The following is an 18,228-nucleotide window of genomic DNA, read 5'->3' on the forward strand; positions in this document are numbered from 1 at the left end:
AGTGGAATGATGCCCGAGGGCACATCACACTTCCTGACGCTTCCCATCATTCCTGGTAGCACTTGCTGGCCAGAAATGCAACACGCTCCTAACTCCAAACAGCTAAGAAAGAGAGACAGGAATTAATTTACTGAGCATCTACTGTATGCATAGTTTTACCACCGGGCAGGATATGGAGGGCCTTGTCGGTTATAATAAAGACTTGGCTAGTACAGATTTTGCTGGATAAAGCTGATTTTCCACAAGAAAATTATAAGGATAAACGAGTATGATGTAAAATGGGGGGGAAAAATGCTTGTAATAAACCTGAGATAGCAAGATTTCTCAGGGGAGGAAAAAAAATCAAATCCAATTAGGTATTTTCAGATTGTATTTCCATTTCCTTTCTGATCCAGGCTTTTTTTCACCTGAGGTCTTGATGGTGTTTTACATCCCCACATCAAGGAAATCATCTTCAGGGAAAGAGTTTCCTTGGCTCCTCCTGCCTGGCTTTTCAGCGTTATCAGGAGCATGGAGTGGATTTCCTCTCAGAGGCAGCCAATTTCCTAAGCAATTAAATGCTGTTTATATTCCAAACTCTGTGCTTGGGTTGAAATTGTCAAGCTTGGTATTACCTGACTGTTGCCTAAGATGTCGCCCCAGCCAGCTCATTTTACTGTAACTGCCATCTATTAAAATTTCCAATCTGTTCTCTCCTCAAGGGATCACACAGTACTTGGCAAAGGTACGGCTTCTAAATTCTTCAAATTATACTCATCTATATAAATATATAGTTTTGAAATGGCAAGGTTTGCAAATGACTTTACCAAACTGACTTCCCAATCTGCTATCCTCTAACAGGAAAGGCAATGCTGTGGACCTCTTACACGCAAAGACACTTCTGTGCTGGTTTCTTAAAAAGAACCTAACGTAGATGCCAAACTTTCCTGAAACTCCTCCACGGGGTCACAGCGCCAAGGTGCTAGTTTTTGTCACTTCTAGGTGTGGACACGATCGAATACAGTTTAGCTGCTGCAGCTCATTAGCTGAGACTACACAACGTACTGGATATTAAAGAAAAAACTATTTGTTCCAAAATCAACATTCTTGCTTGAGAATGTTGCTCTTTCTCATTCTGCCCACTCCTTATGGACTCTAGTCTGAAGGGAAAAGTGAGAGGACGTCTGCATTTGCATTTTACATGCTTTTTATTAAAGGGACAGCCACAGCCTATGATGGTAAGACACGCCTTCTCGAAGCAGCAGAGCATGTGCCAAGGGCATCAATAAGAGGTGCTCCATGGTTACGTCAACTAAAGAAGGTTCTACAAGGATCAGGTCATTAGCCACTGCAGTCACTGACCTTCAACACACCCTGAAAGGAATCCAGGGCAGAGAAAAGGAATGCGGCACTCTGTGCTCTGGGGAAACTGGCAGAACAGGCTTCCACACGGGTAGATATTTTCAGGAGAAACTTTTATGAACCCAAATTCTTGCATCTTCCCATACTTAGAAAAGTACTAAAGCCATTAACTAAGATATCTGTTCCTTGTGACTCGCAGCATCCTTCTCCTGAGATGTGTGCTTGGGTGCAGGCACCCCCTTCACCAACATCACATATATACTAACTTCCTCCTTTACCTCTTTGGAAAACTTCCTCAGAGCTCTCTGAGAGGCTGTCTCCTGAGCTGGAGTTCTCAATAAGACACTGAATAAACTCAACTCACAGCTCTTACAAGGTGAGGTGGTTTTTTTTTGTTTTTTTTTTCCAAGTCAACAGTTTCAGTGGCAACTGCATCTGATTAGGGGTTCCCAAGGCTGGAGCAGGGGATGAGGGCTAGAAACAGAAGCCTTTTTTAAAAAAAATCCTTTTTCAAAGAAATAGAATGCCAACTTCCTATCTTCCTAAAATAGGTTTCAGGCAGCTTTTCATATTTCCTTTAGTGAAAACATCCAATCTACTTTAAACACTGCCAGCTATGCTCTAAAACACTCCAAGGATCAATCGCATCTCTCCTCTCCTAATGACTTCTCCATTGTTTATGGAATAAAACCCAAATCTGGTGGCAGCCCTCGGGGCTTCACCATCTGGCCCCAGGCTGCTTTCCCAGCTTCACCTTCGTTCTGTAAACTTCCAAGCGGCTCTCACGTTCCCCCGAGGAAGCGACTTGCCTTTCTCCGCCTGTGCCCAATTCCCCTCTGCCTCCTTCTGTCTTTACTCCTTGAGCTCCAGCCTCTGACAAGAATGTCTTCAGGCCCTTTCTTCTCCTGGGGAAACAAATCTTGTTTATCCTGCAAGGTTCAAGTTCGGCCTTCTCTGTGGAGACTTTCTTGACACTGTCATCAACACCACTCACACTTGTCCGTGAGTTCTCAAAGCATGTTGCTCATATGTTGGTTGACAATCATGTCATTGGCTTTGTATTACAGTTCATCGTGGCCAGCGACCATGACCTGTTTTTTCATCGAAACCTGACACGCCCGATAGACTGAGGAGGGTGTGACCATCACTTGCCTGTAAAGTGCACCCATGTTGCTGGAGTCAAACAACTTTGCTCAATAATGGAACAGAACTGACACACACGTCATCCTAACTTCCAAATCTGGCCTCTCCCCAGTCAACCGTAGTTCACTGTGGCAGGTACTAAAGCCTCCATCTCTCTGTCTTTATCCCCCAGGGCCTCAAACCCGGGAGAGGAGCACAGAAAACAGTTAAAGAAATGACACATGCTCACTTCTAGTTCTAATTCTTCCCTAGATGTTAGGAGGGTCCCTTCCCCTCCATCTCCAAAGACAGGGACCCTATTCTACATTTCTCTTCTGTCCTGCACGGGCCCCAGCACGGTTTCTGATGAGCCTTGTGGCGGGGGTGGGGGGCTTTGTTAAGAGCCCAGAAGAGGTGCAAACTACAGACCTGGAGGAGCCCCGGGACCTGCCCCCCTGCAGGAGAAGACACTGGGTCATTCAACAGGGGTAGGAAGTCAGATGGTGGCCTGCTACGGGGCTAGTGCTGAGGGCTCTTCTGCCCCTCTCTGCTTGAGTTTGGTCGATATACACACACATTCAGGGAGAAGGCTGGGCAGGGGCACGGCTCTGTCCGGGCAGCAGGAGGAAGCCCGGGTGACCCCGGTCCCATGAACTCAGCACGCAAAGGGACAGGAGAAACGCCGGGGCCCTGCGCCTGGGGATCACGCTGTTGCCCTGGCGGCGGGCGATGGCCGGCGGGGAGGCGGAGGAAGCAAACGCGCGCAGCTCCTACCTTTCAGCTTCTCGGCCAGGAGCGCGGCCTCGTGCTCAGAGTAGTGCATGATGGGCGGCGGCGAGGGCGGCCGCAGCCGGTCCTCCTCCAGCTTGCGCCGGTGCCGCTCCTCGCGGGCGCGCATCCTCTGCTTGCACTCCCACTCGTAGAAGTCGTCCCGGGCCTGGGCGAAGTCCACGTGCAGCCGGCCTGAGTCCTTTTTGTCCGTGCTAGACCCTAAGCGCATCCGGTAACCTGAAACCAGTGGGAAGGCGGGTCACATCACACTGTCACAACGCTGTCATGCACGACTGTCATGGCGGGCCAGGGGAGCTCTCACTGATTTCCTTTTCCCTTACAAAGGACATCCTTCCCATAGGAGGTGGGAAGCTGTTATCCTTCTCCGAGGCCATCCAGAAGCACGGCCCAAGGTACGCCTATTACAGATTTGGGGATAAACGCTCCACTGGGAGGTGTCTTCAAGCCAATGTTGCCAAGAGGATGATCTCAAGAACCAGGGCACTTATCCTAACTCCTTCTTCCTTCTGGCTTCCAGGAAGATCAGAAAAATATTGGGCATGTAGCTTTTTTCCCCCCCTCCACTTTTTATGGCCTCAATTTTATATTTTCAATTTACTGTAACTCTGTTGCATAAGCCCTCTTACTTTTATTTTTTAGAAAGAGGTGGAGTGCGAGTTAATAAAGATTATCTATGATATTTAAAAAGATCTACAAGGTAAATTCCGCGACACCTCACTCACAGGCTATTGCTTCATTCTCCTAGAAAATGCTGCTTGCTCCATTCTCTCTCGGCAGCTGCAAAAGCCACAATTACCAAGGCAATTTTGCAATACTGTTTTATTTCCACTTATCCTCTGGGGCACGCAGGAGAATATTTTACCTTCAATCAAGAGGCCTCACCGCGGCCTTCCTTACAGCCCTCCAGCACCTCATCTGGCACGCAGCACTGCACAAATTGTCCATGCAATCTTTGAAGGCCACAGGAGCCCGTGTGAGAGCCCAGAGCTAGACCAAAAAATGGGCCTGGAAGTCTTTGGGGGATTTACTGTGAGCTACACAACTTATAAAGATTATAAGCAGAAACTTGATCTGAGAAATCAACACAAACAGAACTGAAAGCAGACCGCCAGCCTAACTTCAAGGGAAGGAGGTTTGGCTTTGAGGTTGCTCTTCAGTTTGGGGTACTCAGATTTTTAAAAACATAAATTCAGGTCCCAGCAGGATCCCTGCTGTCAGGGGCTGCCAGAAGAGAGAGCAAAATAAGCACTTTTGCTGTGCAGGGACTTTGCAAATGAGGCACCACTGTGAAATGCTAGGCTGCACTGCACTGGTGCTCAGGATCTTGTGGTAGATTTCAATGGATTATTTTAGCATTTGGGGTTGAAACTCAGCTGAAAAATCCCAGGAGAGGCTGGCTTCTCCCCAGTAGGGTACTTCACACCTTTGAAAAGTTACAAATGTGAAACAGATCTCAAGTCTGATTCCCGTTATGACCTTCTCACTCCCAGGTTTAAAAGGTATTCTCTCTCTCAAACTGGGAAGACATAACAATACCTATCAAAAACGCAAACATCTCAAGAGGGAGGGGATTGGGGGATGTATGTACACGTATAGCTGATTCACTTTGTGATACAGCAGAAACTAGCACACCATTGTAAAGCAATTATACTCCAATAAAGATGTTAGAAAATAAATAAATTTTAAAAAAAGTGTTCACAAGCAAAAAGAAAAAAAGCAAACATCTGATCACAGAGGGGCAGAATTAATGCTAAAGCAGAGTCTATCTTGGTTGTGGGCTGTGGAAACTGAACAAATCAGCAGGCCATGGTGATATATACATAACAGCTGAGCAGGCAGAATGGCAAGACTGGCCAGCTGTCCCAACTGGCCAAGCAACTTTCCCCTGGTCATGTCCAGAGCATCACTTTTCAGACATTTCTGGTTCCAAAAATCACCCTCTCTTTCACCAAAACACCATCATTAAGGCCTTAAAAGAGGCCATGATGAGGCTGAGTCTAAAATTAGCTTGGCCTTCAAATGTGATTGTGGTCCTAAAATTAGACAGGCCATCCAGCTGGGCTAGGGCTTGCGGGAGCTCTTACGCAGAAGCCGCAGCCTGCCTTCCTTCCTTCCTGCCCCTCCCAGTCAGTCTTTCAGATCTTCCCAGGAAGATGCTGCAACCTTGCCAGGGCAGCCCAGGCAGAGCTGGGAGACCCCTGTGTACTCAGGCAGGTAGGCTGGAGGTGAGGCCTTTGCTGTGGGCTCCTTCTGATGCCAAGGGGTAGTCAGGCAGGGGCCCGGGTCAGAGCTTGAAAAAAATATAGCATCAAGGCATAAATTTGAAACTTTCATGTGCCTAAATTTGGAACTGTTCATCTTTGGCAACGTACTATGAGTTTTCTGATTGGTTCTAAACATTGTGTTATGTCAGTGTTGAAAAGCACCTCTGATTTACTGTAGCCCTTTCATTTAATCAGGTGGGGGTAAAGTCATAGTTGTATTGGTGGAGCTGTGATTAGAACCCAAATTCCCAGGGCAGGATTCCTACTCTATCATCATCAGGATATTTGTGTTAAAAACAACCACTTACTGAATGGTTCCCATGTTGCACGTGCCCTGCTAGGCGCTTAATATCCCTTATTTTGATTCATTCCTCATAACAATCCGATGAGGTAGCACTATTACTATCTCGATTTTGCAGAAAAGAGAGGTTCAGAGAGAGGTTATCTTGCCCGAGACATGTGAAAGCCAGTGCCATACACTCAACAGAATCCCCAGTTGTCTAATAGATTACTCTGATGCTGTAGCTCAAGACTTTGTGAGAGATATGAGTGTTGTATTTTTATTCGATGTTTTATCGTCCACCTCCATTCTGGAATACTTTCAGGTTTTCTTTTCCACTGTCAGGTTTTATTGGAATAAGGGTTTTAAAGTTCTCCAGGTCACTATCTAGCTCAGAAAAGTCTCTGCAGTGTTGGAATAACCCCAAGGCTTCTGGGGTTTGCAAGACAATTTTATGGTAATAGGGGCTGACTGCAGAGTTAAGTAAACCTGGTAATAATGTTCAGATTTTTTTCCCCTCTTCTTTTCCCACTTTTCCCCACTAGCTTTGCCTCTGGAAGAGGGAAGTGACGTGCTGAGTGACAGACTGAAATATGCAGATGGAGACAGAGAGGGAATGACAGTGAGTTAAATCTAAAAAGACATCCTTCCAAAGCTACATTTCAATACCAGCTCTGCGATGCTTAGATTTGGCAAAGGCCTTGCTGACAGGCTCCATACATTTGCTCCAACACCCATAGGGTGGAAGGCAGGGGGAGGCTTAATTTCAACCTCTGTAAAAATTTCACTTATAAATGGCACCAGAGAAGCAGGGATGGTGGGGCGGGCTTAACCAGGCCAAATGCACTAGCAACTGCGCGGTGATGCTGGGCCTACTCCTCAGGCCCGAGGACCACTTTCTGCAAGGCGCTCATCTTGATCTGGTGCCCTGGTGTCTAGAAAGTGAACCACTTCTGAAAAACTGAAATTATGCTGAGAGAGGACTTTATTTCCCCAGAGAATTACATCCAATAATAATAATGGTCCTCAGTATTCATAATATTGCTTCCCATCTAAGAAGCACTTGAGAACATTAATTAGAAACTTGATGGAATTCCTAAAGCCTGGATGGTGGGACACCGTGTCTGCAGCAGGGAGGTGCGTTCACAGACTTAACAGGGAGTTTCTGGCAGCCTAAGGAAAGGGCAGAATTCCTCCTTCTCCAGCCCCAAACTGTGAGGACTTTTATTGTGCATTAAGGCAAAAGGGAATACGCTCATATTAACATAACAAAACATCACAAAGCGCCGAGAAAACCCCCTTATGTGATGCAAAGTACCAGAAAGGTAAATGGCTTTATCAACCATGAACTCCTCGGCAAAGCGAATGTGACAAAAATTCTTCTTGCTTTTCCGAATCGCTGTGATGTCACCGCACTGCTCAAAGACTTCTTGGATGATTTCCTCAGTGGCGTTTTCTGGTAATCCTCCGACAAACACGGTCTTACACCCGGGAGGTCGTTCTCTTGTGGAGGGAGGTGGAAGATCTGAGAATCACAACAAAACAGAGGGTTTTGCCTTTTAGTTACAGTTGCTTTTTTTTTTTTTTTTTTTTTCCTGGTTCACCTGGTGAAAGTCAAACTCGCAGACTAACTTTCTCCATTCTGAGTAATGATGGATTTCTAGAGTGATTTACACAGATGGCAGGCTGCCCTGGTTTTCAGTGCCTGTCCCCTCCTCCTCCCCACCTTTCTTTACTTTCTGTGTTCATTTCTACACGGAGTGGCTACGCTCGTCCGCGAACAGAGATAAAGCAAATGTTACCATAATTTCATTTCTCCTTCATAATACAGAGGCCCAGAAAATCGGAAAAAAAAAAAAAAAAACTTCATGAAGTACAAAGCATGATGAAATGAAAACATGATGAAAAACCGAGGCCTGTTATCTGCTTTGTCTTGTTGCGGGATAATGGAGCAGTAGGGCAGGACAGGGCGCAGAGCCTGAAAGCAGGCGCAGTACTTACTTGGCTGGGAAACACAAGGCCTGAAACCACTCCCTCCTTTTTTTTTTTTTTATTATTCACATTTAAATGAGCAAACTACTAAATTTGAGGGAGGCTGCATAAAAAGATAAAAAGCAATCTTCTGAAAAGTCCACTTTAAAAAGGCAACACTGATTAATATGAATAAAAAAAAAATCCCAGCTATTTAAGCCCATAAATTTAGTATCAGAGGCTAAATTAAAAAAAAAAAAAAAAAACTGGCCTATTTATTTCATCAAATGTATGTTTCCTTCAAGCGAATGCAGTCTGGTCAAGGAACTCTGAGATGCAGGCTCCCCACTCCCCTCCATCACCAAATTGCTAACTGCCAAATTAATTCCGTTTTCCATCTAGCAAAACGCATTTCAGAGTTTCTCTCCCACATTTGTGATAGATGGATGGAAGTGTTCACATATTTCACACTCTGATCTGCAGCAAATGCTAGACTTCGTTGCATGCAGAAAGGTTCTTAATGCTGGCTTAATGCCCCAATCACCCATGCTCCCTTCGTGGTGTCAATTCAGCTCCTAGAATAGACACAGGGACCCACATATTTGTTTTAATCTAGAGACGAAGGACTTCTGTAGAATGATCCCCACTCTGTGTACCTAGGTGGGAGAACTTTGAGTCACATCTGAAAATGAATGCAATACCATATTTAAAAAGAAAGAAACTTAAATCGATGATCAAATACTTCTCACAGATATCACTTACTTGGGTTTTGGGGGAAAAGAGTACAGCTTTTGCAGTGGATTATTTCTTTGACGACAGCCACTTCTGTTGGCGGGGGAGGTACCAGCCCCAGGCCTGGTATCATTGGGTTAATAGGGGTGATCCCCGTCATCATGTTGAGGCCTGGATCAAAGCCTGGTACACAGATTGAGTCTGTGAAGTACACAAGATATCATTTTGGCTGGAGGATCTTAAATTGGTTTTTGTTGTTACTTTTGCTGTTTTCCTGCAAAGATGATTTGACTTTATGCTTCCTACGTTTTAGGAATTTCTCCTGGCATAAATATAGCAATATGGAAAGCTATTTCAGAAAGGTAAAGAGAAAATAAAAGATGAACTTAATGCTACATGGAAAGGAAGTTATATTATTTAAAATATTAACATGGCAGGACAGAACACAGCGTATTCAAGTGTAAAACCACGCACCATGAAGCTTTGCTGTTATTGTGAACGCGATTTTCTGTTTCTTAACTTCGATGTAGATGTGACTGCCTTATGACCCAGGATGTGGGAAGAATATCATTTAACACTGAAGTGCCCAGTGAATACAACTGTCAACCCAGTTTTATCAAAAGAGCCTTCTTACCCAAGTGACCTCGATTTAAGAAAGTTCAGTTTATATGTGCATACTTTATAATGATGCATTCAGGTCCAACCTAACCTATTCCCCCCAGGAAATAAAAAACAAAGAGTGATTATAATTACTAAGGCTGGGTTAGATACATGCGGGCATAAAATTAGCTATATACATTTCTGAGTTCTGTTGGATAATCACACGTTCTTCCTATAATTCAATCAGCAAATAATTGACCACCCTTCTGAAATCATTATTTGTTGTATAAAAAATACAAATTTATGCCCTGCATAAAATATGGAAGGGCACAAAAAGGATGAGTTTTCCAATATAAACAATGAAATTTTTTTTTTAATGGGATAATAAAGCAAGTCATTTCAAAGGTGATATACAGGGATTTTTTTTTTTTTTTTAATTAGTAAGACCTTTCTAAGAGTAGGGACTGTTAAGATGTATTGAGTTTCTAGAGTAGCTGCAAGGGGATCCCTCTCCTGAGAATTTTTCTGTTTTCAGATAACATACTCTCATTGGTGGTGTGATACAAACATAAGCACAGATGCCCCCAGCAGTAGCCGTGGTGACCCTCCACTATAGTTCTCAGGGATGAAATTTCCTTCTCTTGTTTTCCTTTTCTCCCCATTATTCTAGATCATTCCCATTCTTCCCTCCCGCCCCCTCTCCTTTGTGGTTCTCACGTCCAGCCAGCCCGTGCCTTAGGCCCCTGCATGGCCTCACCCTTTGCTTACCTGTGCTGAAAGGTCAGATAAGCCCAGAGGCAGGTGAAGTGACAACTATAGGCTTTGTTTACTAAGACTCTCCAGGGGATACAGAAGGACCAGCATGGACTTTTCCTTTCTAGGAAGAAGTTTATTACAGCTTTCCTCCAGCTGCTCTGGGTATTTCCATTCCTCTTCTGGGTTGAACAGAATAAGCAGGGTATCCTGATTTATAAGCTCAAGAGGACTGCTGTCCCATTTATGAGGAAATCCATTTAATTTGACTGCATACCAGCCTTACTTCAGTAAAATGAGGTGGGGTTTTGGGTTTGTTTCTTGGTTTTGGCCTTTTTGAAGAAACCCTCAGTGTAAATGTCAAATAAGCATTCTCTTTCAAAGCAGTCACCCTGACATTCGAGGTACTTCTATAATTATGGTTCTCAGGTTCTTTGTCTCTCACACGGGGCTTTTGAGTGGATAATCTCTTGGAGCACTAGCCTCCTAGGACTCCAGGATTCTTCACTGATAATTGTTCAAAACAAAGCGAAGTACAAATGACGTAAAAGTTTAGAAGTGACAGAGGCAGGACTCACACTTTGGTTATTCGTTTGAAATCTTCATCAAGTTTCACAGGTCTTATTCCCATTTCACAGCTAAAGTAATCGAGGCTTAAAGCAGTAAAGTAAAATTTCCAACATCACAAAGCAATCAAATGGCAGAGTCAGAACTAGGGTCCAGGTCTCTGGCTCCGGATATAAAAACATTTCTTTTAACCACTTCGAAGTTTCCACCTAGAATGACCCAACTAGATCATTTACCTAATACATGCCACTACCACAAATGTACTCTACTCTTTAAAACAAACCAAGATGTAGCCTTCTGATCCGGACGCCAATTCTAAAGGAGAGCTCCAGAACAGAATGGCTTCCAATGTCATCATCACTGAAATAACACACTGGCTTCTCAGGAGGATATATTAGAAATAGAAATACTGGTAATGGGAATACTGGCATGCTGATGCCTTTATTTAATCTCATTCCATACATGAGATTGGTCTGTTCCTTTCCTGGACTGGCCCTTACTATTGTTTGCCAACACAGGGTGATTTAAGGCTGAAACCACTCAGGACCGCATGAGAGCTCCGTGAATTACAATAACCAGATGTTTCCCAAAATGAGACGAGAAGCCCAGTTCTTGTGTTCTCTTTTAGTTGTAGCAGACTTGTGTTTTCTTTTTGAAGGCTAAATAAATAAATACATCTTCAGAAATGGGGACAAAAGATACTACTCTTGAGCAAAATATTTGAATACAGAGCAAGAGTTGCTTTGCTTTTTCTGAGACATTAATACAAAGAGACTGTGGGGTTGAATGAAATCTGCATGGTGAGTGTAGTAGCTTGAAAAGAGCTTAGCAAGGAATTAACACTTAAATTATGCTGAACATCAAAGGATCTGAGATTCAGTATTTGAGAGGAAGAAGTGGGAAGGATTAGACTTTTCAAAAAAAAGTATGAACCCATTACTTTTTAACAATATATGAACAGATGAAAATTGTTTTTTCCAAGAGCACAGGAGGATCTCACCACACGCCTGCCAGCAGCGTCTTCCAGCTTCCACAGGGTAGAAGTAGTTTTTGACTGTGGCTGCTGCTAGGCTAGGGTCTGTGTCCCCAGCAGGAGACACAGCCACCCCCAGCCTCTCCAGGAGGCTCTCCAAGATCAGCAGAATGCAGCCTTTGAAGACCTTCAAGATGGCGGAGGAGTAAGACGTGGAGATCACCTTCCTCCCCACAAATACATCAGAAATACATCTACATGTGGAACGACTCCTACAGAACACCTACTGAATGCTGCCAGAAGGCCTCAGACCTCCCAAAAGGCAAGAAACTCCCCACATACCTGGGTAGGGCAAAAGAAAAAAGAAATAACAAAGACAAAAGGATAGGGACGGGACCTGCACCTCTGGGAGGGAGCTGTGAAGGAGGAAAGGTTTCCCCTCACTTGGAAGCCCCTTCGCGGGCGGAGACTGTGGGTGGCGGAGGTGAGAAGCTTCGGAGCCACGGAGGAGAGCACAGCCACAGGGGTGCGGAGGGCAAAGCGGAGAGATTCCCGCACAGAGGATCGGTGCCGACCAGCACTCACCAGCCCGAGAGGCTTGTCTGCTCAGCCGCCGGGGCGGGGGGGGCTGGGAGCTGAGGCTCGGGCTTCGGTGGGATCGCAGGGAGAGGACTGGGGTGGGCTGTGTGAACACAGCCTGAAGGGGGCTAGTGCGCCACAGCTAGCCGGGAGGGAGTCCGGGAAAAGGTCTGGACCTGCCGAAGAGGCAAGAGACTTTTTCTTCCCTCTTTGTTTCGCGGTGCACAAGGAGAGGGGATTCAGAGCGCCGCTTACAGGAGCTCCAGAGACGGGCGCGAGCCGCGGCTATCAGCACGGACACCAGAGACGGGCATGAGACGCTAAGGCTGCTGCTGCCGCCACCAAGAAGCCTGTGTGCGAGCACAGGTCACTCTCCACACCTCCCCTCCCGGGAGCCTGTGCAGCCCGCCACTGCCAGGGTCCCGTGATCCAGGGACAACTTCCCCGGGAGAACGCACGGCGCGCCTCAGGCTGGTGCAACGTCATGCCGGCCTCTGCCGCTGCAGGCTCGCCCCGCATCCGTACCCCTCACTCCCCCCGGCCTGACTGAGCCAGAGCCCCCAAATCAGCTGCTCCTTTAACCCCGTTCTGTCTGGGCGGGGAACAGACGCCCTCAGGTGACCTACGTGCAGAGGCGGGGCCAAATCCAAAGCTGAACCCCAGGAGCTGTGCGAACAAAGAAGAGAAAGGGGAATCTCTACCAGCAGCCTCAGAAGCAGCGGATTAAAGCTCCACAATCAACCTGATGTACCTGCATCTGTGGAATACCTGAATAGACAACGAATCATCCCAAATTGAGGAGGTGGACTTTGTGTGATTTTGTCTGTAGAGCTTTGCTTTTACCATTTGTCCTAGGGTTCTGTCTATCTGGTTTTTTTTTTCAGTATACTTTTTTAGCGCTTGTTATCATCGGTGGATTTGTTTTTTGGTTTGGTTGCTCTCTTCTTTCTTTCTTTCTTTTTTTCTTTAATTACTTTTTAATTTTCTTTTATTTTTAATAATTGTTTTAAAATTTTTTATTTTAATAACTTTATTTTATTTTTTTCCTTCTTTCTTTCTCCCTTTTCTTCTGAGCCGTGTGGCTGACAGTGTCTTGGTGCTCCGGCCGGGTGTCAGGCGTGTGTCTCTGAGGCGGGAGAGCCAAGTTCAGGACACTGGTCCACCAGAGACCTCCTGGCTCTACGTAATATCAAACAGTGAAAGCTTTCCCAGAGATCTCCAAGTCAACGCTAAGACCCAGCTCCACTCAACGACCAGCAAGCTCCAGTGTTAGACACTCTATGCCAAACAACTAGCAAGACAGGAACACAACCCCACCCATTAGCAGAGAAGCTGCCTAAAATCATAATTAGGTCACAGACACCCCAAAACGCACCACTGGATGCAGTCCTGCCCACCAGAAAGACAAGATTCAACCTCATCCACCAGAACACAGGCACCAGTCCACTCCACCAGGAAGCCCAACAATGCACTGAACCAACCTTACTCACTGGGGGCAGACAAAAAAAACAACGAAACTATGAACCTGCAGCTTGCGAAAAGGAGAGCCCAAACACAGTAAGATAAGCAAAATGAGAAGACAGAGAAACACACAGCAAATGAAGGAGCAAGGTAAAAACCCACCAAACCAAACAAATGAAGAGGAAATAGGCAGTCTACCTGAAAAAGAATTCAAAATAATGATAATAAAGGTGATCCAAAATCTTGGAAATAGAATGGAGAAAATACAAGAAAAGTTTAACAAGGACCTAGAAGAACTAAAGAGCAAAGAAACAATGATGAACAACACAATAAATGAAATTAAAAATTCTCTAGAAGGAATCAGTAGTAGAATAACTGAGGCAGAAGAATGGAAAAGTGACCTGGAAGATAAAATAGTGGAAATAACTACTGCAGAGCAGAATAAAGAAAAAAGAATGTTGAGAACTGAGGACAGTTTCAGAGACCTATGGGACAACATTAAACACACCAACATTTGAATTATAGGGCTCCCAGAAGGACAAGAGAAAAAGAAAGGGACTGAGAAAATATTTGAAGAGAGTATAGTTGAAAACTTCCCTAATATGGGAAAGGAAATAGTCAGTCAACTCCAGGAAGCACAGACAGTCCCATACAGGATAAATCCAAGGAGAAACACACCAAGACACATAGTAATCAAACTATCAAAAATTAAATACAAAGAAAAAATATTAAAAGCAGCAAGGGAAAAACAACAAATAACATACAAGGGAATCCCCCAAGGTTAACAGCTGATTTTTCAGCAGAAACTCTGCAAGCCAGAAGGGACTGGCAGGACATATTTAAAGTGATGAAAGGGAAAAACCTACAATCAAGATTACTCTACCCAGCAAGGATGTCGTTCAGATTTGACGGAGAAATTAAAACTTTTACAGACGAGCAAAAGCTAAGAGAATTCAGCACCACCAAACCAGCTTTACAACAAATGCTAAAGAAACTTCTCTAGGCAGGAAACACAAGAAAAGGAAAAGACCTACAATAACAAACCCAAAACAATTAAGAAAATGGTAATAGAACATACATATCGATAACTACCTTAAAGGTAAATGGATTAAATGCTCAACCAAGAGACACAGACTGGCTGAATGGATACAAAAACAAAACCTGTATATATGTTGTCTACAAGAGACCCACTTCAGACCCAGGGACACATACAGACTGAAAGTGAAGGGATGGAAAAAGACATTCCACGCAAATGGAAATCAAAAAAAAGCTGGAGTAGCAATTCTCATATCAGACAAAATAGACTTTAAAATAAAGACTATTACAAGAGACAAAGAAGGACACTACATAATGACCCAGGGATCAATACAAGAAGATATAACAATAGTAAATATTTATGCACCCAACATAGGAACACCTCAATACATAAGGCAAATGCTAACAGCCATAAAAGGGGAAATTGATAGTAACACAATTATAGTATGGGACTTTAACACCCCACTTTCACCAATGGACAGATCATCCAAAATGAAAATAAATAAGGAAACACAAGCTTTAAATGATACATTAAACAAGATGGACTTAATTGATATTTATAGGACATTCCATCCAAAAACAACAGAATACACATTTTTCTCAAGTGCTCATGGAACATTCTCCAGGATAGATCATATCTTGGGTCACAAATCAAGCCTTGGTACATTTGAGAAAATTGAAATCATATCAAGTATCTTTTCCAACCGCAACGCTATGAGACTAGATATCAATTACAGGAAAAAATCTGTAAAAAATACAAACACATGGAGGCTAAAAAATACACTACCAAATAACCAAGAGATCACTGAAGAAAGAGGAAATCAAAAAATACCTAGACACAAATGACAATGAAAATTGGGATGCAGCAAAAGCTGGGATGCAGCAAAAGCAGTTTGCTTTATGGGATGCAGCAAAAGCAGTTTGCTTTATGGGATGCAGCAAAAGCAGTTCTAAGAGGGAAGTTTATAGCAATACAATCCTACCTCAAGAAACAAGAAACATTTCAAATAAACAACCTAACCTTACACCTAAAGGAATTAGAGAGAAGAATAGAAACCCCCCAAAATTAGCAGAAGGAAAGAATATAAAGATCAGATCAGAAATAAATGAAAAAGAAATGAAGGAAACAATGGCAAAGATCAATAAAACTAAAAGCTGGTTCTTTGAGAAGATAAACAAAATTGATAAACCATTAGCCAGACTCATCAAGAAAAAAAGGGAGAAGGCTCAAATCAACAGAATTAGAAATGAAAAAGGAGAAGTAACAACTGACTGAAGAAATACAAAGGATCGTGAGAGATTACTACAAGCAACTATATGCCAATAAAATGGACAACCTGGAAGACATGGACAAATTCTTAGAAAAGCACAACTTTCTGAGACTGAACCCGGAAGAAATAGAAAATATAAACAGACCAACTACAAGCACTGAAATTGAGCCTGTGATTAAAAATCTTCCAACAAACAAAAGTCCAGGACCAGATGGCTTCACAGGTGAATTCTATCAAACATTCAGAGAAGAGCTAACACCTATCCTTCTCAAACTCTTCCAAAATATAGCAGAGGGAGGAACACTCCCAACCTCTTTCTATGAGGCCACCATCACCAAGATACCAAAACCAAAGATGTCACAAAGAAAGAAAACTACAGGCCAATATCACTGATGAACACAGAACAAAAATCCTCAACAAAATACTAGCAAACAGAATCCAACGGCACATTAAAAGGATCATACACCATGATCAAGTGGGGTTTATCCCAGGAATGCAAGGATTCTTCAATATAAGCAAATCAATCAATGTGATACACCATATTAACAAACCGAAGGAGAAAAACCATATGATCATCTCAACAGATGCAGAAAAAGCTTTCAAGAAAATTCAACACCCATTTATGATAAAAACCCTCCAGAAAATAGGCATAGAGGGAACTTACCTCAACATAATAAAGGCCATATATGACAAACCCACAGCCAACATTGGTTCTCAATGGTGAAAAACTGAAACCATTTCCTCTAAGATCAGGAAGAAGACTAGGTTGCCCACTCTTATCACTTTTATTCAACAGAGTTTTGGAAGTTTTAGCCACAGCAATCAGAGAAGAAAAAGAAATGAAAGGAATCCAAATCGGAAAAGAAGAAGTAAAGCTGTCACTGTTTGCAGATGACATGATACTATACATAGAGAATCCTAAAGATGCTACCAGAAAACTACTAGACCTAATCAATGAATTTGGTAAAGTAGCAGGATACAAAATTAATGCACAGAAATCTCTTGCATTCCTATACATTAATGATGAAAAATCTGAAAGAGAAATTAAGGAAACACTCCCATTTACCACTGCAACAAAACGAATAAAATACCTAGGAATAAACCTACCTAAGGAGACAGAAGACCTCTATGCAGAAAACTATAAGACACTGATGAAAGAAATTAAAGATGATACAAACAGATGGAGAGATATACCAGGTTCTTGGATTGGAAGAATCAACATTGTGAAAATGACTATACTACCCAAAGCAATCTACAGATTCAATGCAATCCCTATCAAACTACCAATGGCATTTTTCAAAGAACTAGAACAAAAAATTTCACAATTTGTATGGAAACATAAAAGACCCCGAATAGCCAAAGCAGTCTTGAGAGAGAAGAATGGAGCTGGAGGAATCAGGCTCCTGGACTTCAGACTATACTACAAAGCTGCAGTAATCAAGACAGTATGGTACTGGCACAAAAACAGAAATATAGATCAACGACACAGGATAGAAAGCCCAGAGAGAAACCCACGCACATATGGTCACCTTATTTTTGATAAAGGAGGCAAGAATATACAATGGAGAAAAGACAGCCTCTTCAATAAGTGGTGCTGGGAAAACTGGACAGCTACATGTAAAAGAATGAAATTAGAACACTCCCTAACCGCATTCAGAAAAATAAACTCAAAATGGATTAGAGACCTACATGTAAGCCTGGACAGTAAAAAACTCTTAGAGGAAAACACAGGCAGAATACTCTTTGACATAAATCACAGTGAGATCTGTTTTGATCTACCTCCTAGATAAATGGAAATAAAAACAACAATAAACAAATGGGACCTAATGAAACTTAAAACGTTTTGCACAGCAAAGGAAACTACAAACAAGATGAAAAGACAACCCTCAGAATGGGAGAAAATATTTGCAAACGAATCAATGGAGAAAGGATAAATCCCCAAAATATATAAACAGCTCATGCAGCTCAATATTAAAAAAACAAACAGCCCAATCCAAAAATGGGCAGAAGACCTAAATAGACATTTCTCCAAAGAAGACATACAGATGGCCAAGAAGCACGTGAAAATCTGCTCAGCATCACTAGTTATTAGAGAAATGCAAATCAAAACTACAATGAGGTATCACCTCACACCAGTTAGAATGGGCATCATCAGAAAATCTATAAACAACAGATGCTGGAGAGGATGTGGAGAAAAGGGAACCCTCTTGCACTGTTGGTGGGAATGTAAATTGATACAGCACTATGGAGAACAGTATAGAGGTTCCTTAGAAAACTAAAAATAAATCTACCATACGACCCAGCAATCTCACTACTGGGTATATACACTGAGAAAACCATAATTCAAAAAGAGTCATGTACCACAATGTTCATTGCAGCACTATTTACAATAGCCAGGACATGGAAGTAACCTAAGTGTCCATCGACAGGTGAATGGAAAAAGAAGATGTGGCACATATATACAATGGAATATTACTCAGCCATAAA

The 18,228-nt window shown here is 43.1% G+C and overlaps 1 protein-coding gene across 8 annotated transcripts in view; it reads right to left on the reverse strand.

Moving 5' to 3' along the window:
• The window catches only part of ENOX1 (ecto-NOX disulfide-thiol exchanger 1), a 612,162-nt gene that overhangs the window by 156,828 nt on the left and 437,106 nt on the right, over nt 1-18,228 (reverse strand). For 7 of the 8 annotated variants that reach the window (XM_061170742.1, XM_061170743.1, XM_061170740.1 and 4 more), the window contains 3 exons: nt 8,533-8,703; nt 7,118-7,324; nt 3,238-3,471 (listed from right to left, as the gene is read on the reverse strand). In XM_061170742.1, the coding sequence (XP_061026725.1) occupies nt 3,238-3,471; nt 7,118-7,324; nt 8,533-8,703 (612 nt within the window). The remainder of the gene's footprint in view (nt 1-3,237; nt 3,472-7,117; nt 7,325-8,532; nt 8,704-18,228) is intronic. The other variant, XM_061170741.1, reaches the window with a different exon arrangement.

The sequence above is a fragment of the Eubalaena glacialis genome, chromosome 16 (assembly GCF_028564815.1).
Source record: "Eubalaena glacialis isolate mEubGla1 chromosome 16, mEubGla1.1.hap2.+ XY, whole genome shotgun sequence".
NCBI classification, from domain to species: Eukaryota; Metazoa; Chordata; class Mammalia; order Artiodactyla; family Balaenidae; genus Eubalaena; species Eubalaena glacialis.